Below are 23,236 nucleotides of genomic sequence, written 5' to 3' on the forward strand. Positions count from 1 at the left end.
CACCTCACCACTAATATCTCCTCCTCAATGATAATATCACCTCACCACTAATATCACCTCCTCAATGATAATATCACCTCACCACTAATATCACCTCCTCAATGATAATATCACCTTACCACTAATATCTCCTCCTCAATTATATCACCTCACCTCCTCAATGATAATATCACCTCACCACTAATATCACCTCCACAATGATAACATCACCTCACCATTAATATCACCTCCTTAATGATATCAGCTCACTGCTAATCTTACCTGACTGCTAACTTTGTGGGGAGTGGGGCGGGGTATGGGAGGGGGGGTGTTAACATACAGCAGAGACAGCTTCATTTTCACGTCTAGTTTCAAGTGAGATTCTCTTCTGTGGTACCAGTTGAAACACAGACGCGTTCATGTTCACCTTCACACACACTGATCCATATAACAAAGGTTGTTTTTCTCAGGTCTCACACCACATCCGCACCAACACCCCGACAGGAAACAGAGGAGACGGCGAGCAAGACTGGATGTGTGTGAGAGTGTGTGTTTGCATGCTTGCATGTGTTCTCTGTGCATGTAACATCACCGCGGTGTTGTTGGGTGAAATAAGACAAGGTCATCGGAAAAAACATGGCGAGAGTAAGAGCGACAGTGTAAAGAGGGAGGAAGGGAGAGAAAGAGAAGGATGCTGAGGGAGAAAGAGAGTGTATTCATAGCTGCAGAGGTATTTATAGCAGGGCTGGAGAGGAGAGGAGAGAGGGGGCGTGGCTTGGGTTGTGACATTTTCTCTGCTTCAGTAGAGTGGAGAAGAGAGAGAGAGGAGAGAGCTGTGTGTGAAAGAGAGGGAGAAAGAGGGAGGGCTGCTTTTGAGAGTGTGGCTGTGTAAGAAGGAAGGCTAGAAGGAGGGAGGGAAAGAGGGAGGAGGAAGGAGAGTGAGCTGAGAGAAATCTGTCAGATTCAAACAGTGTTCACTGTGTGCAATAGAGAGGGAGAGAGAGGGAGAGAGATAGGGAGAGAGAGAGAGAGAGAGAGAGGGAAGGAGGGGAGGGGAGCAGAGGAGAACAGAAAGACCAGACGACCAGAGAGAGAGGTATGGTTGTCGTTTTGTATACGGACATGACATTTGTGTGTGTGTCATTCGTGTGTGTATGTGATTGTCTGCTGTCTGCACACGCGTGTGTGTGTTAGAGTGTGTTTGTGATTTTTGATTGTGCCTCTGTCCGTGTCAGTGTGTGTCAAATTGAACCACGAATGAATGCCTGTGGAGAATGCGTGTGCGTGTTGGACTAAGATATCAGGGGTGTTTGTAAAAGGTCCAATGCATGATGGATGGAAGCAACTGGATGGATCAATTATGTAATATGTGTGTAACATTTCTATTTTATTGTGTGTGTGTGTGTGTGTGTGAGAGAGAGAGAGAGAGAGAGAACAAGAGAGTGATAGAAAGACATACGTACATTCTAAAAACCTGCATATTCTTTCTGTATCTGTTATTTCTCTGTGTGATACAGTGTGTGCAGGTGTGATCGTTGTCTTAGTTTGTCCATTTCAAGGTGTAGCAGTGATCAAGCATCAACAGACAGTCAAGTCTCCATTCCTCATTTAGATTCTCTTGTTTACATGCCAGAGTAACTCTAGTGGGCCCTCTGTGCTGGCAATAGCAACTTGGTAAAAAAGCGTCGTAGCATGTTGTCTTAGTGTCCTTCTGGCTATGCTCAAACCTAGGGACTAGCGAGCTAGTTTAGCTAGTTAGCATGGCAGGCTTTCATTCAGATGGGTTTGTTAGCTGCGTAGCATATTTGGCATCATGTGACGCGTTGAGTCACTTCAGACACAGATCAGCTCTCTGTATTTTATCTATCTATCTTTTCCACTCTCTCTTTCTCTCAATCCACTTTACACCCCATTTCATGCATCTCGCTCTGTCCATCTCTCTCTCTGTCCCTCTCTCTCTGTCCCTCTCTCTCTGTCCCTCTCTCTGTCCCTCTCTCTGTCCATCTCTCTCTCTGTTCCTCTCTCTGTCTATCTCTCTCTCTGTCCCTCTCTCTGTCCCTCTCTCTGTCCCTCTCTCTGTCTATCTCTCTGTCCATCTCTCTCTCTGTCCATCTCTCTCTCTGTCCCTTTCTCTCTGTCCCTCTCTCTGTCCATCTCTCTGTTCCTCTCTCTCTCTGTCCATCTCTCTCTCTGTCCATCTCTCTCTCTGTCCATCTCTCTGTTCCTCTCTCTCTCTGTCCATCTCTCTCTCTGTCCATCTCTCTCTCTGTCCATCTCTCTGTTCCTCTCTCTCTCTGTCCATCTCTCTCTCTGTCCCTCTCTCTCTGTCCCTCTCTCTGTCCATCTCTCTCTCTGTTCCTCTCTCTCTCTGTCCCTCTCTCTGTCCCTCTCTCTCTCTGTAACTGCCCCTCTGGAGCACCTGCTCCTCATGTTCCCAGACCAGGGCCAGGGGAACCTCCTCTCCAGCCACACACCCAGAACCTGTCATGTACAGAACCTGTCATGTACAGAACCTGTCATGTACAGAACCTGTCATGTACAGGGCCCTCATGTTCTGAATAGAGCTCTAATGTTCTGTATGAAACCTTCATGTTTTCTACTAGACGTTTTTTCTGCCCAGACAAACAGGTGCTGTTTGGAACCTTACATGGTTCTGTTTGGAAGGGACATGGTCCTATTGATCATTCAGAGGGTCCCTCTGTGGTTCTACAGGGGTCTATGTAGCCTGCTGTAGTTTTCAGACAGTTAGGAGTTTGAACACGGAAACTTGTTGTGTAACAAACCACAGGATGTGGGAGAGAGAATCAGAGTGTATCTGCGCAACTTATATTTAAAGAATGAGTGCCTATGCTGTGTGTGTGTGTGTGCGTGTGTGTGTGTGTTTGTGCATGCGCCTGTGTGTGTGTGTGTGTTTGTCAGCTCAGAGTTGGGTCTCATGCCGTGTCTTTCCTGATATGAGACGGCATCATAGATCCTCAGACCAATGAAGAACATGATCTTTATAAGTCCACAGCAACAGTAGTGGAATGTGTGTGTTTCATTAGTGATATTACTCATTACATCCTGCCCCTCCCTCTCTCTCTCCCCTCTCTCTCTCTCTCTCTCCCTCTCTCTCTCTTAAGTTAATCTATATAGATTTACTCGAAGGACCCAATGGATAAACAGTCACAACACAACCAGTCACCACAGCGACAACACAACCAGTCACCACAGTGAAAACACAACGAGTCACCACAATAGAGACGTAGCAGAAAGGCAGACAGGGTTCATGCAGGAGTAGCTGTACAAGCAACACACTGGGTTGGGGTCACAGGTCACAGACCACAGGCTAGGGTCTGGGGTGTATAGTTATTAAGGCAGGGTCAGAGGTCCGAGTTCAAAGATGATGACATCACACGGCAAGCTGAGGAGGGAGAAGGGCGCAGAGTACGACCCCCAAGTCAAAGGTCAGGATGTTTTAATGACTGTGTGAGTGGTTGTGTGTGGATGTGTATGTATGTGTGTGTGTGTGTGTGTGTGTGTGTGTGTGTGTGTGTGTGTGTGTGTGTGAGAGTGTGAGTGGGGATGCTTGTCTTTACTATACAATGTGGATGATATTTATAGGCAGTATTAGTGATGCTGTCTTCTCATATTGAGTCAGCCTTGGGCTGTGTGGGCTAGAGAGAGAGAGAGAGGGAGAGGGAGGGACATGAAGAGAGTAAGAGAGAGAGACATGTAGAGGGTAAGAGAGAGAGGGATGGAGAGAAGGATATGTAGTGGATAATAGAGAGAGGGAGGGAGAGGGTAAGGGAGAGAGGGATTTGTAGAGAGAGGAAGGGAGAGAGGGATTAAGCGGAGAAAGTAAGTGTGCAGATCTGAGACACAGAGAGACTTTTTGTATAATAGTAAACTGTGCCTTACTCTGTGTGTGTGTGTGTGTCAGACTTGCGGGTCCAGCTGATGGAGCAGATGAAGGTTCTAGAAGGTCAAGTTGAGGTCAAACAGCAGCAGCTCTCCGACCTCTCTGAGTTCCTGCGTCGTCGTGGCGACATCGAAGCCGAGTACGGACGTGCCCTCGACAAACTCACAGAGAGATTCACACACAAGACCAAGAGGTGAGCATGTGTGCATGTGTGTGTATGGGGATAGCTGGGTCTGACCACTAATGCAAATATGTCATTTCTCCCCCCCTCCTCCAGGAAGGAGCAGTGGGGGCAGTCAGTGTGTCAGGTGTGGTCAGTGCTGCTGACTCAGACCCGGCAGGAGAGCAGAGAGCACGCAGCGCTGAGCGACTCCTGCTGCAACACCCTCACCCAGCGCCTGGCACACACCGCCGAAGACACACACCGCCTGGCCAAGCGGGTACACACACACCAAAATATGCGGAGAGTGTGTGTGTGTGAGAGACAGAGAGAGAGAGCGAGAGAAAGAGCGAGAGAGAGAGACAGAAAGACAGAGAGAGAGAGAGAGAGAGAGAGAGAGAGAGAGAGAGAGAGAGAGAGGGAGAGGGAGAGGGAGAGGGAGAGGGAGAGGGAGAGGGAGAGGGAGAGGGACTGATGGATGTTCTGTCTCCAGAGCAGGGAGATTGGAGTTCAGATGCAAGATGAGCTGCTGAAGGTGACCACTGAACTGCAGACGGTACGTGTGTGTGTGTGTGTGTGTGTGTGTGTGTGGGGGGGGGGGGGGGGGGTGGGTGGGGGGGTTTGTGTGCGGGTGTGGTATGATGATAATGATGAAGAGGATAATGTTGATGATTTTGAGGATGATAATGTTGATGATTTTGAGGATGATAATGTTGGTGATAGTGATTATGATAATGTTGGTGATAGTGATTATGATCATGTTGGTGATAGTGATTATGATCATGTTGGTGAAAGTGATAATGATAATGTTGGTGATAGTGATTATGATCATGTTGGTGATAGTGATTATGATCATGTTGGTGATAGTGATTATGATCATGTTGGTGATAGTGAATATGATAATGTACTGATGAAGGCTCTGAAGACATACAACCAGTACCACACAGACAGCCTTTCAGCTGAGGGGAAGCTGAAAGAGGCCGAGCGATTGGAGGAGAGACAGACGGGCAAATCAGACCTTGGTCTTGGCCAATCAGGAGGCCAGAGGCGAAGTTCTGTTAAGAAGATGGAGCGTCTGATGGAGAAGGTAATTGGACCTTTATCTTTAAAGGACATTTTATAAAATGGACTGTCAGTATTTGTGTGTGTGAGAGGCCTAAAGATGGCAAAAGTACACACATCCTTCACTCAAGTACAAGTACAGATACTCATGTTTAAAAAGACTAAAAAAGTGAAGTACTGACTTCCCGTTTTCACTAAAGTTAAAGTAAATAAGTAAATAGTATCCAGTAATACTACCTATTTTAGTGTCACACTTTGTCACTATGAAATACTGGACAAAACGTGGCCTGCCGCAGAAGTGCCAGTATAGTATTGTGTGAATACACCGTGTATAACTTTTTAAAGTTTTAGTAAACTTTTTTTTCTCACACAGTGAAAGGAGAATAGAAAAGAGGAGAGAACAGAGAAGCCTAAAACACATCAAAGCATAATAGAGTACAGTAGAGTATGATGGAGCGCTCCTCAAGTACTCATCAATTATACAAACTTTTTGTCCAAAAAAGACAGTGCTGATAGCCAGGACATTTTTGGAAAAGGCACACAATGACAAGAAATGATATTGATCATCAAATACAGATGAAAACTAGAGTCTGGCTTGAAAATGTAATAGGTAGAAAGTACAGATATTTGTGTAAAAAATGTAAGGAATGAAAGGAAAAAGTTGAAAATATATAGTGACGTAAAGTTTGATGCCAGAAAAATCTACTTAAGTACAGTAACAAAGTATTTGTACTTTCTTACTTCCCATCTCTGGTCCGACCTTCCTCTCTGCTGAGGCAGATGGAAAGAGAGGAAGTGTGTTCATTCTGTGGCACAGGAAGTCGAACATCTGTCTTACCAACCTGAGCTTCCTGTGTCTGCCTTGGCAAGCATTTATGCATTTGTGTGTATGTGTGCGTGTGTGTATGTGTGTGTGTGTGTGTGTGCAGAGACTTGGCAGGGTGCAGGAGACCCAGCTGAAGTGCACCAAGGCACGAAACGACTATCTCCTGAACCTGGCAGCAGCCAACGCTGCCATGAACAAGTACTACCTTCAGGACATCAGCGCTCTCATCGACGTGAGGACACACACACACGTGAACACACACACACACACGTGAACACACACACACACACGTGAACACACACACACCTGCAAAGACAGCCGCTCTCCCAGCTGAACACACCCCTCCTTCCCCCTCTCTCAGTGCTGTGACTTGGGGTTCCATCTCTCAGTGGAGCGGGTGATGAGGAGCTACCTGGCGGGCAGGGGGCGTGTCCAGCGGGTGGAGGAGGCGGGGCTTCAGCAGCTGGAGACGGCGGTCTCTGCTCTGGACCAGGGCGGAGACAGAGATGCGTTGCTACAGCAACACGACACTGCATTCTGTTTACCCTTTAAGTTCAACTATCACCCACACGAAGGAGACCAGGTGAGGACCCTGACCTTTAACCTGACCCCTGACCCTAGTGAGGACCCTGACCTTTAACCTGACCCCTGACCCTAGTGAGGACCCTGACCTTTAACCTGACCCCTGACCCTAGTGAGGACCCTGACCTTTAACCTGACCCCTGACCCTAGTGAGGACCCTGACCTTTAACTTGACCCCTGACCCTAGTGAGGACCCTGACCTTTAACCTGACCCCTGACCCTAGTGTGGATCTGGACCCTACAAAGGAGACCAGATCAAACCCAACACAGCCAGGGAACCAAACCCAGGTGTGTGTATACAGCCTGTGTGTGTGTGTGCTCCAGGTGTGTGAGGTCAGCGCAGAGAGCCAGGTGAGGTACGAACTGGAAACCAGGTTCCAGCAGCTCCAATCACGTCTTGCGTCCGTCACCTTGGAAACAGAGGAGGTGAGTTAACCCTCCCCTACTGATTGGTTAATGGACCTATCAATCATCATTCTGTCTCTGCCTCCCATGCATTGTCTCCTAGCAACACTGTGATTGTACCTTCCAGGTTAGCAAGACTCTCAAAGCCACACTCACCTCCCTATTGGACAGTATGGGTGAGAGTGATGCAAACCCAGCCCCTGACCTAGCAAGCAGCTTATCACACGAGCCTTCTGGGGTCAGCTCCACCCAGAAACTCACCATGGCCAAGCGACGAGCCAATCAGCAGGAGACAGAGACCTTCTACTTCACGGTACGGGCATGACCCAGACACACACACATGTGTGGTGTGTGTGTGTGGTGTGTGTGTGCGTGTGTGTGTATGGTTAACACGATCCTTCGTCTGTTCGTCAGAAAGTGAAGGAGTTCTTCACTAGCAGCTCTCTGTCCTCCAAGCTTCAGGCCAAACATGATCTTCTACAGGAGGCTATACAGAAAGGTACCCCTACTCTAACTACCCCTCTCTAACCACCCCTACTCTAACTACCCCCTAACCACCCCTACTCTAACTACCCCTACTCTAACTACCCCTCTCTAACCACCCCTTCTCTAACCACCCCTACTCTAACTACCCCTCTCTAACTACCCCTCTCTAACCACCCCTACTCTAACTACCCCCTAACCACCCCTACTCTAACTACCCCCTAACCACCCCTACTCTAACTACCCCCTAACCACCCCTACTCTAACTACCCCTACTCTAACTACCCCTACTCTAACTACCCCTTCTCTAACCACCCCTACTCTAACTACCCCTCTCTAACTACCCCTCTCTAACCACCCCTACCCTAACTACCCCCTAACCACCCCTACTCTAACTACCCCTCTCTAACCACCCCTACTCTAACTACCCCCTAACCACCCCTACTCTAACTACCCCTACTCTAACTACCCCTACTCTAACTACCCCTTCTCTAACCACCCCTACTCTAACTACCCCTCTCTAACTACCCCTCTCTAACCACCCCTACCCTAACTACCCCTACTCTAACTACCCCTTCTCTAACCACCCCTACCCTAACTACCCCCTAACCACCCCCTCTCTAACCACCCCTACCCTAACTACCCCCTAACCACCCCCTCTCTAACCACCCCTACTCTAACTACCCCTCTCTAACTACCCCTCTTTAACCACCCCTACTCTAACTACCCCTCTCTAACTACCCCTCTCTAACCACCCCTACTCTAACTACCCCTCTTTAACCACCCCTACTCTAACTACCCCTCTCTAACTACCCCTCTCTAACCACCCCTACTCTAACTACCCCTCTTTAACCACCCCTACTCTAACTACCCCTCTCTAACTACCCCTCTCTAACCACCCCTACTCTAACTACCCCTCTCTAACCACCCCTACTCTAACTACCCCTCTCTAACTACCCCTCTCTAACCACCCCTACTCTAACTACCCCTCTCTAACCACCCCTACTCTAACTACCCCTCTCTAACCACCCCTACTCTAACTACCCCTCTCTAACCACCCCTACTCTAACTACCCCTCTCTAACCACCCCTACTCTAACTACCCCTCTCTAACTACCCCTCTCTAACCACCCCTACCCTAACTACCCCTACTCTAACTACCCCTCTCTAACCACCCCTACCCTAACTACCCCTCTCTAACTACCCCTCTCTAACTACCCCTCTCTAACCACCCCTACCCTAACCACCCCTACTCTAACTACCCCTCTTTAACCACCCCTCTCTAACCACCCCCTCTCTAACCACCCCTACTCTAACTACCCCTCTCTAACCACCCCTCTTTAACCACCCCCTCTCTAACCACCCCTCTCTAACCACCCCTACTCTAACTACCCCTACTCTAACTACCCCTCTCTAACTACCCCTCTCTAACTACCCCTCTTTAACCACCCCTACTCTAACTACCCCTACTCTAACTACCCCCTAACCACCCCTACTCTAACTACCCCCTAACCACCCCTCTCTAACCACCCCTCTTTAACCACCCCCTCTCTAACCACCCCTCTCTAACCACCCCTACTCTAACCACCCCTACTCTAACTACCCCTACTCTAACTACCCCTCTCTAACTACCCCTCTCTAACTACCCCTCTCTAACCACCCCTACTCTAACTACCCCCTAACCACCCCTACTCTAACTACCCCTCTCTAACTACCCCTCTCTAACTACCCCTCTCTAACCACCCCTACTCTAACTACCCCCTAACCACCCCTACTCTAACTACCCCTCTTTAACCACCCCTACTCTAACTACCCCTCTTTAACCACCCCTACTCTAACCACCCCTACCCTAACCACCCCTACTCTAACTACCCCTCTTTAACCACCCCTACTCTAACTACCCCTCTTTAACCACCCCTACTCTAACTACCCCTCTTTAACCACCCCTACTCTAACTACCCCCTAACCACCCCTACTCTAACTACCCCCTAACCACCCCTACTCTAACTACCCCCTAACCACCCCTACTCTAACTACCCCTCTTTAACCACCCCTACTCTAACCACCCCTACCCTAACCACCCCTACTCTAACTACCCCCTAACCACCCCTACTCTAACTACCCCTCTCTAACCACCCCTACTCTAACCACCCCTACTCTAACCACCCCTCTTTAACCACCCCTACTCTAACTACCCCTCTCTAACCACCCCTCTTTAACCACCCCTACTCTAACTACCCCTCTCTAACCACCCCTCTTTAACCACCCCTACTCTAACCACCCCTCTTTAACCACCCCTACTCTAACTACCCCTCTTTAACCACCCCTACTCTAACCACCCCTACCCTAACTACCCCCTAACCACCCCCTCTCTAACCACCCCTACTCTAACCACCCCTCTTTAACCACCCCTACTCTAACTACCCCTCTCTAACCACCCCTACTCTAACCACCCCTACTCTAACTACCCCCTAACCACCCCCTCTCTAACTACCCCTCTTTAACCACCCCTACTCTAACTACCCCTCTCTAACTACCCCTCTTTAACCACCCCTACTCTAACTACCCCTCTCTAACCACCCCTACTCTAACTACCCCTACTCTAACTACCCCTACTCTAACCACCCCTACTCTAACTACCCCTCTCTAACTACCCCTCTCTAACTACCCCTCTCTAACTACCCCTCTCTAACTACCCCTCTCTAACTACCCCTCTCTAACCACCCCTACTCTAACCACCCCTACTCTAACTACCCCTCTCTAACTACCCCTCTCTAACTACCCCTCTCTAACTACCCCTCTCTAACTACCCCTCTCTAACCACCCCTACTCTAACCACCCCTACTCTAACTACCCCACTCTAACTACCCCTCTCTAACTACCCCTCTCTAACTACCCCTCTCTAACTACCCCTCTCTAACCACCCCTACTCTAACTACCCCTCTCTAACTACCCCTCTCTAACTACCCCTCTCTAATTACCCCTCTCTAACTACCCCTCTCTAACTACCCCTACCCTAACTACCCCTCTTTAACCACCCCTACTCTAACTACCCCCTAACCACCCCTACTCTAACTACCCCCTCTCTAACTACCCCTCTCTAACTACCCCTCTTTAACCACCCCTACTCTAACTACCCCCTAACCACCCCTACTCTAACTACCCCCTCTCTAACTACCCCTCTCTAACTACCCCTCTTTAACCACCCCTACTCTAACTACCCCTCTCTAACTACCCCTACTCTAACTACCCCTCTCTAACTACCCCTCTCTAACTACCCCTACTCTAACTACCCCTCTCTAACTACCCCTCTCTAACCACCCCTACTCTAACTACCCCTCTCTAACTACCCCCTAACTACCCCTCTCTAACTACCCCTACTCTAACCACCCCTACTCTAACCACCCCTACTCTAACTACCCCTCTCTAACTACCCCTACTCTAACCACCCCTACTCTAACCACCCCTACTCTAACCACCCCTACTCTAACTACCCCTACTCTAACCACCCCTACTCTAACCACCCCTACTCTAACCACCCCTCTCTAACTACCCCTCTTTAACCACCCCCTCTCTAACCACCCCTCTCTAACTACCCCTCTCTAACCACCCCTACTCTAACCACCCCTACTCTAACTACCCCTCTCTAACCACCCCTACTCTAACCACCCCTCTCTAACTACCCCTCTTTAACCACCCCCTCTCTAACCACCCCTCTCTAACTACCCCTCTCTAACCACCCCTACTCTAACCACCCCTACTCTAACCACCCCTACTCTAACCACCCCTACTCTAACTACCCCTCTCTAACTACCCCTACTCTAACTACCCCTCTTTAACCACCCCCTCTCTAACCACCCCTCTCTAACTACCCCTCTCTAACCACCCCTACTCTAACCACCCCTACTCTAACTACCCCTCTCTAACCACCCCTACTCTAACCACCCCTCTCTAACTACCCCTCTTTAACCACCCCCTCTCTAACCACCCCTCTCTAACTACCCCTCTCTAACCACCCCTACTCTAACCACCCCTACTCTAACCACCCCTACTCTAACCACCCCTACTCTAACCACCCCTACTCTAACCACCCCTCTCTAACCACCCCTACTCTAACCACCCCTCTCTAACTACCCCTACTCTAACCACCCCTCTCTAACCACCCCTACTCTAACCACCCCTCTCTAACTACCCCTACTCTAACTACCCCTCTCTAACTACCCCTACTCTAACTACCCCTCTCTAACTACCCCTCTCTAACCACCCCCTCTCTAACTACCCCTCTTTAACTACCCCTCTCTAACCACCCCTACTCTAACTACCCCTCTCTAACTACCCCTCTCTAACCACCCCTACTCTAACTACCCCTCTCTAACTACCCCTCTCTAACTACCCCTACTTTAACTACCCCTCTTTAACTACCCCTCTCTAACTACCCCTACTCTAACCACCCCTCTCTAACCACCCCTACTCTAACCACCCCTCTCTAACTACCCCTACTCTAACTACCCCTCTCTAACTACCCCTACTCTAACTACCCCTCTCTAACTACCCCTCTCTAACCACCCCCTCTCTAACTACCCCTCTTTAACTACCCCTCTCTAACCACCCCTACTCTAACTACCCCTCTCTAACTACCCCTCTCTAACCACCCCTACTCTAACTACCCCTCTCTAACTACCCCTCTCTAACTACCCCTACTTTAACTACCCCTCTTTAACTACCCCTCTCTAACTACCCCTACTCTAACTACCCCTACTCTAACTACCCCTCTCTAACCACCCCTACTCTAACTACCCCTCTCTAACTACCCCTCTCTAACCACCCCTACTCTAACTACCCCTCTCTAACTACCCCTCTTTAACCACCCCTACTCTAACCACCCCTACTCTAACTACCCCTCTCTAACTACCCCTCTCTAACTACCCCTACTCTAACTACCCCTCTCTAACTACCCCTCTCTAACTACCCCTCTCTAACTACCCCTACTCTAACTACCCCTCTCTAACTACCCCTACTCTAACTACCCCTACTCTAACCACCCCTACTCTAACTACCCCTCTCTAACCACCCCTACTCTAACTACCCCTCTCTAACTACCCCTCTCTAACCACCCCTACTCTAACTACCCCTCTCTAACTACCCCTCTCTAACCACCCCTACTCTAACTACCCCTACTCTAACTACCCCTACTCTAATTACCCCTCTCTAACCACCCCTACTCTAACTACCCCTCTCTAACTACCCCTCTCTAACTACCCCTACTCTAACTACCCCTACTCTAATTACCCCTCTCTAACCACCCCTACTCTAACTACCCCTCTCTAACTACCCCTCTCTAACCACCCCTACTCTAACTACCCCTCTCTAACTACCCCTCTCTAACCACCCCTACTCTAACTACCCCTACTCTAACTACCCCTACTCTAATTACCCCTCTCTAACCACCCCTACTCTAACTACCCCTACTCTAACTACCCCTCTCTAACCACCCCTACTCTAACTACCCCTACTCTAACTACCCCTCTCTAACTACCCCTCTCTCTCTTTGTTGCAGCTGAAGCTGTGGATAGTGACCCTTCCAGGTAACCATGACGACTACAGTCCTGAGAGAGGGAGAAAGGGAGGGAGGGAAAGAGGGGGGGAGGCAGAGAGAGGAGGAAGGAGGAAAGGTGGAGGGGATGAAGACGAGGAGGGGGAAAGTCCTTGTGTAACTCAGCAATAACAATGTTGGAGTGTGTGTTTGTAAGCCTTTGCATGTGTGTGTGTGCATATATTGTGTGTGTGCATGTGTGTGTGTTTGCATGCATATTTTGTGTGTGTGTGTGTGTGTGCATGCATGCTGTGTGTGCATGCTGTGTGTGCATGCTGTGTGTGTTTCCCAGAGTGCTGTGCTCTCGCTCAGTCAGACAGAGGAAGCCCAGACCTTGTTCCCAGTTCAGCCACACTCTCTTCACAGCCGACATGCTGTCCTATATACAGGTAACACACACACACTGACAAACTTAACACACATATTTACATTTACATATACATACATACATATACTGTATATACACACACACACACACAACCGAATACTCTCTCTCACACACACGCATGTGTACACACAAACACTTCTGTATAGTTATTGCTGTGTTACTCCAGTGCTGCATGTATTGCTAAATTTGCTTGCCTTCTCTCTCTCTCTTCCTCTCTCTCTATCTCTCTCTCTCTCTCTCTCTCTTTCCTCTCTCTCTCTTCGTCTCTCTCTTCCTCTCCCTCTCTATTCCTCTCTCTCTCTCTCTCTCTCTCTCTCTCTCTCTCTCTCTCTCTCTCTTTCTCTCTCTCTCTCTCTGGGGGCTCTCTCTCTCTCTCTCTTCCTTTCTCTTCCTCCCTCTCTATCTTTAGTCCTTGACAGAAGTCAAGTCTCATCCTTTTCTCTCTTTACAAATGTTTCAGTTTGTTTTTCTGATTGATCATCCTTCTTTTATCCTTTCTGCCTATCTCTCTCTGCCTCTGTTTCTCTGCCTTTATCTCTCTGCCTCTGCTTCTGCCTCTCTGCCTCTCTCTCTCTGCCTGTATGTGCAGCAGAAGGAGGAAGATGTCTCGAACGCAGGTAGATGTTGTGAATAAAGCTTGCATGACACATGCTCAGGATAAACAATTCCTCTTCTCTCTCTTTCTCACTCAACCATTGCTCTCACCCTCTCTTTCTCTTGTTGTCCCTCTCTCCCTCTCTCTCTCTCTCTCTCTCTCTCTCTCTCTCAGAGTACTGGTCAACAGATCCCTGTGGTGGTTGAAAGCTGTATCAGGTTCATAAACCTCCATGGTGAGCCACCTCACCTTTGACCTCTAAGTTGACGTACCATTCCACATGCACCGCACCACCCTGTGCAGGATAGTAATCTCCCAGTCCCTCCGTCCTTTTCTTTGTCCCTCCTTCCCTCTCTCTCCCCCTCCCCTCTCTCTCTCTCTCTCTCTCTCTCTCTCTCTCTCTCTCTCTCTCTCTCTCTCTCTCTCTCTCTCTCTCCCCCTCCCCTCCCCTCCCCTCCCCTCCCCTCCCCTCCCCTCCCCTCTCTCTCTCTCTCTCTCTCTCTCTTTCTCTTTCTCTTTCTCTTTCTCTTTCTCTTTCTCTTTCTCTTTCTCTTTCTCTCTCCCTCTCTCCCCTCCTCTCGCTCCTTCCCCTCATCTCCCTCCTCTACCTCCTCTCCCTTCCCTCCTTTCTCTCTCCGTCCTCTCCCTCCTCTCGCTCCTTCCCCTCATCTCCCTCCTCTACCTCCTCTCCCTTCCCTCCTTTCTCTCTCCGTCCTCTCCCTCCTCTCTCTCCCTCCCCTCATCTCCCTCCTCTCTCTCTCTCTCTCCCTCCTCTCCCCCCTCCTGTCCCTCTCCCAGGTCTCCATCACGAGGGGATATTCAGGGTTCCAGGTTCTCAGAGAGAGGTCAACCACATCAGAGATGCATTTGAGCGAGGTACTGTACCCTCACACATACACACACCACACCCTTCACACACCCCCTTCAAACCCTACCCCCCCCTCTTCCCCGCTGACTCGTGGTGACCCTGCAGGAGAGGACCCGCTGGACAGTGAGTGTGATCTGGACTCAGTGGCTGGAGTTTTGAAGCTTTACTTCCGAGGCCTGGAGCCCCCTCTCTTCCCCTACGACAGCTACTGCCCCCTGCTGGACTGTGGCCGTAAGAGCCCCATATCTGCTCTCTCGCTGTGTGTGTGTGTGTATGCGTGTGTGGGGTGGGGTGGGGTGGGGATGGTTGTCTATGTATGTGTATGTGTGTGTGCGCCTGTCAGAACACACCTGGATCCTCCTATCAGAGCTGGAAGAGGTGTTTGACCCTTGAGTTTGGTCCAATCAGAACTGGAGAGCGTGTTTGACCCTTGAGTTTGGTCCAATCAGAACTGGAGAGCGTGTCTGAGAAGGCGTCCCAGATCAGGGCGGTGGTCTCCTCCTTCCCCCGGACGCTCCTGGTCGTCATGAGATACCTGTTCGCCTTCCTCAACCAGTACGTCTCCTGTGCACCTCTGCACCTCCTCTACACCTCCTCACCTCTTCTGCACCTCCTCTACACCTCCTCTACACCTCCTCTGCTCCTCCTCTGCTCCTCCTCTACACCTCCTCTGCACCTCCTCTCACCTCCTCTGCACCTCCTCCTCACCTCCTCTGCTCCTCCTCCTCACCTCCTCTGCACCTCCTCTACACTTCCTTTGCACCTCCTCACCTCCTCTCACCTCCTCTGCACCTCCTCCTCACCTCCTCCTCACCTCCTCTGCACCTCCTCTGCACCTCCTCCTCACCTCCTCTGCTCCTCCTCCTCACCTCCTCCTCACCTCCTCTGCTCCTCCTCCTCACCTCCTCTGCACCTCCTCTACACCTCCTCTCACCTCCTCACCTCTTCTGCACCTCCTCTACACCTCCTCTACACCTCCTCTACACCTCCTCTGCTCCTCCTCTGCTCCTCCTCTACACCTCCTCTGCACCTCCTCTGCTCCTCCTCCTCACCTCCTCTGCACCTCCTCTACACCTCCTCTGCACCTCCTCACCTCCTCTCACCTCCTCTGCACCTCCTCCTCACCTCCTCTGCACCTCCTCACCTCCTCTCACCTCCTCACCTCCTCCTCACCTCCTCTGCACCTCCTCTACACCTCCTCTGCACCTCCTCACCTCCTCTCACCTCCTCTGCACCTCCTCCTCACCTCCTCTGCTTCTCCTCCTCACCTCCTCTGCACCTCCTCTACACCTCCTCTGCACCTCCTCCTCACCTCCTCTGCTCCTCCTCCTCACCTCCTCCTCACCTCCTCTGCTCCTCCTCCTCACCTCCTCCCACCTCCTCACCTCCTCTGCTCCTCCTCCTCACCTCCTCTGCACCTCCTCTACACCTCCTCTGCACCTCCTCACCTCCTCTCACCTCCTCTGCACCTCCTCCTCACCTCCTCTGCTTCTCCTCCTCACCTCCTCTGCACCTCCTCTGCACCTCCTCTACACCTCCTCTGCACCTCCTCCTCACCTCCTCTGCTCCTCCTCCTCACCTCCTCTGCTCCTCCTCCTCACCTCCTCTGCACCTCCTCTACACCTCCTCTCACCTCCTCACCTCTTCTGCACCTCCTCTACATCTCCTCTACACCTCCTCTACACCTCCTCTGCTCCTCCTCTGCTCCTCCTCTACACCTCCTCTGCACCTCCTCTGCTCCTCCTCCTCACCTCCTCTGCACCTCCTCTACACCTCCTCTGCACCTCCTCACCTCCTCTCACATCCTCCGCACCTCCTTCTCACCTCCTCTGCACCTCCTCACCTCCTCTCACCTCCTCTGCACCTCCTCTGTTTAGGATATGTTTGTGTCAGAGTCTTTGGCCAGTATGTCATCTCTGCAGCTTTCGGTCATCATGTCTGTTTAGGAGAACCTTTTCATAGTCACTTAGAATCCTGAGTGTGTGTGTGTCTGTCTGCGTGTGTATGCCCATGTGTGTGTGTGTCTGCATGTATGGTTGTGTGTGTGTGTGTGTGCGCGCAGCGTGACCCAGTACAGTGATGAGAACATGATGCAGTCCTACAACCTGGCAGTGTGCTTCGGACCCAGCCTCCTTCGAGGCCTGGACTCTGGAGATGCCGTCGCCAGGCAACCGCAGGTGAACGACCTGGTGAAGACCATGATCGTACAGCATGACACCATCTTCCCCAGCCAATCAGAGCTGCCAGGGCCCGTGTACGAGAAACACATGAGTTTGGAGCAGGACTACTGGTGAGTCACCAGGAGAGGGCGCTGGGGCCAGGCCTCCTCGGCACAATCGAAACCCTCTTGGAGTCTTCTGTGTAGTGTTGTGATCAATCCCCTGTTGGCACTAATTAGGAACTCTCCTTGGCAGAAATTAGTCATGGAATATGAGCTAGGTAGCTATTGCTAAGTAGTTAGGTAGATATTAGCTGGGTAGTTTGGTAGCTAGCTCAATAGAGGTGCAAGTTGTGGCTTAAGAAACTTGTTTCTTTTAGCTGATTGATCGTAGCTTACACAGTCAATGTCTGCTTCCTTTGAGCTAACTCTGTTGATTTCTACTTCCTGGTCTTGTTTACAGTGAGCCAATCAGTGAGGAGGGTGATGGAGAGGTGGATCACCTCCACAGTGAGGATGGTAAGAACACATATACAACTGCATGTACACACACACACACACAACAATTGCACGCACGCACGCACACATACACACATACATAGTCAGATAGAAAATGTTTGTCAAGTGGTCCAACTCCATGTTTGTGTGTCTGCAGAGTGGGAGGCAGTGGCCATGTTTGACTATGTGGCCAGGTCGCCAGCTGAGCTGTCATTCAAGCAGGGGGAGCTCCTCCTACTGCACAGCAAGGCCTCTTCTGATTGGTGGAGAGGGGAGGTGGGAGGGGCCAGGGGGCTCATCCCACATAAGTACATCAGTGTGTTGGATGGGTGAGTTCTGCGGTGTGTGTGTGTGTCTGTGTGTGTCTGTGTGTGTGTATTTGTGTGTGTGTGTGTGTCTGTGTGTATACGTGTGTGTGTGTGTGTGTGTGTGTGTGTATACGTGTGTGTGTGTGTGTATACGTGTGTGTGTGTATGCCACCCTAGAGAGTTCTTTTGTTTGCCCACCAGTCTAGACTACACCTGTGTGTACTCATGTACCTGGATATTTATGCATGTTTATTGATAAATACAGAAGTAAAGATAAATATAAACATATAGATACACATATTGTTGGCTCACAGACTCAAGGGGTGTCAAAATAATTTGTATATCAGTATTTAAGAATAATAAATGTGAATTAAATAGACATTTCCACTTAAAATCTATTAGGCTAATAGAATCACAGTACACATAAAATATGCTATTATATCTTTTATCTACAATTCTTATCTTAGACAGTATGCCAGGAATGCCAACGTACGTGTTGATTTCTCTCTCTTTCCATTTCTCTCTCTCCCTTTCTCTCCATCTCTTCCTCTCTCTGTCTCCCTCTCTTCCTGCTTCTCTTTCTCCTCCTTCCCCACTCTCTCCCTCTCTCTTCCTGCCTTTCTCTCCCTCTCCTCCTTCCTCCCTCTCTCTCTTTCTTCCTGCCTCTCTCGCTCTCCCTCTCTTCCTGCCTCTCTCTCTCTTTCTGTTCCTGCCTCACTCTCTCTCTCTCCAGAACGGAACGAGGGAGGAGGGAGGAGGGTGGAGGAGGAAGCACTGGAAACCTGACAGTCGAGGAACAACTAACTGAGAACACCACGCGGTAAACACACATACCCCCCCCCCACACCCACACACACATGCACACACCCCCCCCCACACACACACACGGTCTCTTCTCATGTTGATGTGTTTGTGTTTGACAGGATGAGGGTCAACAGTGACAGCGCATCGTTACCTGGGAGACAGAGGGGGGGAGAGGGAACCCCACTACTGAAACCCCCCCCCTCCCCTGCTGCACGCCAACAGATGGGGTACACACACACAGTCACACAAACACACACACTCACACACACACAGTCACACGCACACACACAGTCACACACACAGTCACACACACAATCACAAATACACAATTACACACATTTATTTAGAGGCAGATCTTGACCTGCATCAGAAACAATACAACAACTTTCTTTCACCCTCTCATCTCTCTCTTCCTCTTCCTCATCTTGCTCCTCCTCTTTTCTCCTCTCTCTCTTTCTCTCTCAAGAGCATCTCAAGAGCGCAGACACACCCTGGACAATGTCAGACTTGGTATCAAAGGGCAGACAGACAGGCCTGGGCAGACAGACAGGCCTGGGCAGACAGACAGGCAGCCTGTGGACAAGGTATGTATTAAAAATATATTGGTGGAGGTAATTTTTTTTTACTGAATACACATTCACTCTCTGTCTCCTCCTCCATACCCCTCTTTCTCCCCCCCCCCTCTCTCTCTCTCTCTCTCTCTCTCTCCCTCCTCCCCCCTCTCCCTCCCCCTCTCTCTCCATCCCTCTCCCTCCCTCCCCTCTCTCTCTCTCTCTCTCTCTCTCTCTCCCTCCTCCCCCCTCTCCCTCCCCCCTCTCTCCGTCCCTCTCCCTGCCCCCTCTCTCAGGATGTGCTTAGCAGACAGATGAACTCGGTCTTTAAGGAGCTTCTGTCTCGACAGCCCCCCCTGCAGGCCCCCCTGCAGCCTGCAGTGCAGGCTTCCGCCTCTTCCTCCTCCCTCGCTCCATCTCTCCCCCCTGCAGCAAAGAAGGGGGGCTTCAGTCTCAGGGGGCGGGCTCTGTTCAGACCAGCTGACCAATAGGAAGAAAGCGGAAGGAAAGGCGATGATGATGCATGAAGATGACTGTGATCATGATTATGGATAATAATCATGATAATGCTGATGATAATGATGATTTTAATGATGAGAATTTTGAGGATGATAAGAATGATTTTGATTATGATCATCATGATTTTGAATATGATCATGATAATGATTTGACAATAATGATGACAATGTTGTTCATGGAGATGCTTATGACGATGTTGATGTATTTTTGATGACCGTGTGATCATTCTCTTCGCCCTGTCATAGTGCCAGTGCTGTTCGTCCGTTTGACAGTTTGTTGTGGTGCCGTTTCACGTTACGTTATGTTTGAGCTTTTGTGCAACTGAGAAAATCTGAAAAACTCAGCTGTGACATCACCAGAGAGCCAATAGAGAGACATTCCACAGTTATAATGACGTCTCTGTTGTAACAACATTCCCTTCCTGACCCCCAGTTTCCCGCCAAAATAGTAACGTGCGTGTGCTGTCCAGCTCACGGCCTCCCCAGCAGAGGGGGAGGAGCTTCTCAGGGTTAGTTAGAGCAAGGCTGAGCCATGGGGATCTCAGGGCTGGGTTGACTCACTTCTCAACTCTGAAACTGGAAACTGACCCCAGCCTCCGAGCCAAAATGGCCTCCGTGGTCAGTAGAGGTTTTTACAGGGGGCTGGATTAAAGCTGTGATTGACAGGCGTCATTTTGACTTGACAGACTCAGGTCTCGTCTGAGGATCAGCATCTGAAGGATGAGACATGCTTGTTGATTACCCATGATTCTTTGTGTTGATTATCCTTGAGCCTTTGTGTCTGTTGTGGAAACTCATGGGCTCTTACATGGGGCCAGCTTGGGCTAACTGAATACATTCCTGTGCATTCATAGTGTATAATTTCACTTGTTTTAAAGTATTTAAATTTTTATGAAATATGTGACAACTTGGTTTTACGAAAGTTTTGTTAGTAGGAGCGACAGTTAGCTACCATTAGCCTTTCGCTAATTTAGGGCTCTGTTGCTATGGGTGACAAGCCCGGCTGGTCCCATGAGGTCTGAACTTGGCGTTGCGATGAGGTCGCTGTCTCAGCCTTGATGTGTTCACCCTGGGGCGAGCCTCTGCTCTGGAGCACCTTCTCTCGTTACTATGGTAGGACCTCCTCTATCCCCCTGGTCCCTGTTTGACGATGTCACTGATTACTGTGTTACAATATTTCTGTGATTACAAAAGAAAAAGAATTGAATAAAAGAATAAATGAATGATATGGATCTAAGGCGTTTTCTTGTGGATTGTCTATTTTAGGACATGGGAGTGTGGTGTAATTGGACCTCCTCTCCCATCATTCCTCTCCTAAAAATATCCCCATCCCTTACACACATGCTGTTCCACTGATTCACAATAACTCCTGGGCTGTTTAGTCTTGACTTTTGCTCACTCATTCCTCCTCCTTCTCAGTGTTTCCCTCTCTCTCTCTCTCCCTCTCTCTCTCCCTCTCTCTTTCTCTCTCTGTGTCTGTCTGTCTCTCTCTCCCTCTCTCTCCCTCTCTCTCTCTCTCTCTCTCTCTCTCCCCCGTACCAAGCTCAGGTACAGAGCAGATTTAGTCCTGGGAGGTAAGTGAGAACTATTCTGGCTAGCTTGCCACCATTGTGACTACCAGTCATTAGTCTAGCTAACCCCAACAGCCATGCTAGCATGTTAGCCGTCTCAGTTAGAGTCACGTTTCAAAGACTACTTCTGCCGAGGACTAGCAAGGTTAATTTGTTTTTACCCCATTAGTTTTGTTTACCTCATTTGTATTGTTCTAAACATCTATGATCTGATTGGTCACATGCATTCTAGTTGGCCCACAAGTTGGGTCTGTAACAATGCTTATGACCGGTGGGAATTTGAACCTGCAACCTCTTTATCTGCAGTCTAGCGGTCAGTTACTCCACCACTGAGCTGCATGTTAACGTGTTGGCTCACTGGTGAGAGTGCCTGCACTGCAGCTTAGACCTTCACACAGCAAGAAGAACAGCTGGTTTTTCTGTTGAAGTCTCTACTGCAGAACCTGCTCTGACAAAGTGTGTGTACGTCTGTGTGCACGTCTGTGTGCGTGCATTTGTACGTGTGTGTGTGTCTGTGTGCGTGCATTTGTACGTGTGTGTGTGTGTGTCTGTGTGCATGTGAGTGTGTACACATCTCCCAACAGTGATGATGATGATGGTGAGTGATGACTGCCTGGTGGATTGTCAGATTGATGATGACGAAGAGGAAGAAATGATAGAAGTCCCCCCTCCCCCAGAGTTTGCGTCCACCCCTCCCCCCCCATCCCCTGTCTCCTCCCCCCCCACGCCTCCCATCACCTCCCCGTTGAAGAACAGAGATCCCCATGGCATCAATCATCACCTGCAGGTGCTCTCTCCTCAGCAGTAGTGGTCGGTGTTAGTGAGAGTAGAGCAGTTTATTTACACAGTATGTTTGAATATCTCTGTGTACATGTGTGAATGTGTATGTTTGTTTACACGTGTGTGTGTGTGTGTTTCTCCAGGTGGACTTCAGCGGTGTCCTGGCGGAGCCTGCAGAGGTGCACAGTGCAGACAGGGTGTGGCTGTGGAGTGTGCTTACCTGGGAGCTGGTCAGGCTGTGGAGCTACCGCTGTGTCTCCCTGATCTGTGGCCTGCCTCTGGCCCTGCTGGCTGGCTGTCTGCTCGCCCTGCTGGCTTGCCTGCACATCTGGTACGACACAGCACTGGCTCTGGCTCTCTCTCTCTCTGGATCTCTCTCTCTGGATCTCTCTCTCTGGATCTCTCTCCCTGGATCTCTCTCTCTGGATCTCTCTCTCTGGATCTCTCTCTCTGGATCTCTCTCCCTGGATCTCTCTCTCTGGATCTCTCTCTCTGGATCTCTCTCTCTGGATCTCTCTCTCTGGATCTCTCTCTCTGGATCTCTCTCCCTGGATCTCTCTCTCTGGATCTCTCTCTCTGGATCTCTCTCCCTGGATCTCTCTCCCTGGATCTCTCTCTCTGGATCTTTCTCCCTGGATCTCTCTCTCTGGATCTCTCTCCCTGGATCTCTCTCTCTGGATCTCTCTCTCTGGATCTCTCTCCCTGGATCTCTCTCCCTGGATCTCTCTCTCTGGATCTCTGTATTTCTCTTTCACTCTATATCTCTAGTTCTCACATGTTCATCCCTCTTTCTCTCTCCATCTCATCCCTGCATCTCTCAGGTGTGTGGCTCCATGTGTGCAGGTGTGCCAGTCCTGCCTCCCGTGTGTGCGCTGGGTGTGGACGTGTCTGCTGGACGTCTTCATCTCTCCATTCTGTTCCTCCCCGTCTGGCTGCTGCAATCACATTAGCATTTCACTGGCCAAGGAGTACTGAGGGAGCGGCTGAATGTGTGATTTTGTGTGAGGCAGGGAGAGAATGCTGATACCAGGAATCTGCTTGTCAAGTATGAGTGAATGAACTAGAATGTGCCTGACTTCATATTTTGTTTTATCTATACTTATGTCTGTTTTAATTCTGTCAATATTTTGAACAGTTGGAATACATCTAATGAAGGCTAACACATTTCTATCCATTGTTTACCAACATTGTAACTGCTACAAGTTAA

At 49.9% G+C, this 23,236-nt stretch overlaps 2 protein-coding genes across 4 annotated transcripts; both read left to right on the forward strand.

The window, feature by feature from the left end:
• The first annotated feature begins 969 nt into the window (after positions 1 to 969).
• On the forward strand, positions 970 to 20,910 carry arhgap4b (Rho GTPase activating protein 4b). 3 transcript variants are annotated; one of them, XM_084679309.1, is made up of 24 exons: positions 970 to 1,075; positions 3,102 to 3,425; positions 3,902 to 4,073; positions 4,158 to 4,320; positions 4,534 to 4,596; positions 4,957 to 5,127; positions 6,032 to 6,160; positions 6,290 to 6,511; positions 6,835 to 6,936; positions 7,043 to 7,228; positions 7,330 to 7,414; positions 12,955 to 12,982; positions 13,283 to 13,379; positions 14,148 to 14,208; positions 14,772 to 14,849; positions 14,947 to 15,072; positions 15,291 to 15,396; positions 16,904 to 17,131; positions 17,463 to 17,518; positions 17,655 to 17,826; positions 18,539 to 18,625; positions 18,729 to 18,836; positions 19,076 to 19,193; positions 19,457 to 20,910. In XM_084679309.1, exons 2-24 carry the CDS (start codon positions 3,362 to 3,364, stop codon positions 19,649 to 19,651), a joined length of 2,817 nt encoding a protein of 938 aa, XP_084535435.1. In that variant the 5' UTR covers positions 970 to 1,075; positions 3,102 to 3,361; the 3' UTR covers positions 19,652 to 20,910. The 3 variants fall into 3 exon arrangements, with proteins under 3 accessions (XP_084535435.1, XP_084535436.1, XP_084535437.1); XM_084679310.1 differs by lacking the exons at positions 970 to 1,075; positions 3,102 to 3,425; positions 3,902 to 4,073 and having other exon boundaries at positions 4,188 to 4,320; positions 4,539 to 4,596; XM_084679311.1 differs by lacking the exons at positions 970 to 1,075; positions 3,102 to 3,425; positions 3,902 to 4,073; positions 4,158 to 4,320 and having other exon boundaries at positions 4,540 to 4,596; positions 4,932 to 5,127.
• Positions 20,911 to 21,055: 145 nt separating this feature from the next.
• On the forward strand, positions 21,056 to 23,189 carry cav4b (caveolin 4b). Its single transcript, XM_084679315.1, has 4 exons — positions 21,056 to 21,252; positions 21,834 to 22,036; positions 22,173 to 22,360; positions 22,851 to 23,189. Exons 2-4 carry the CDS (start codon positions 21,836 to 21,838, stop codon positions 23,002 to 23,004), a joined length of 543 nt encoding a protein of 180 aa, XP_084535441.1. The 5' UTR covers positions 21,056 to 21,252; positions 21,834 to 21,835; the 3' UTR covers positions 23,005 to 23,189.
• The last annotated feature ends 47 nt before the right edge of the window (positions 23,190 to 23,236 follow it).

The sequence above is a fragment of the Hypomesus nipponensis genome, chromosome 18, assembly GCF_054491055.1.
Source record: "Hypomesus nipponensis isolate SF chromosome 18, ASM5449105v1, whole genome shotgun sequence".
NCBI lineage: Eukaryota > Metazoa > Chordata > Actinopteri > Osmeriformes > Osmeridae > Hypomesus > Hypomesus nipponensis.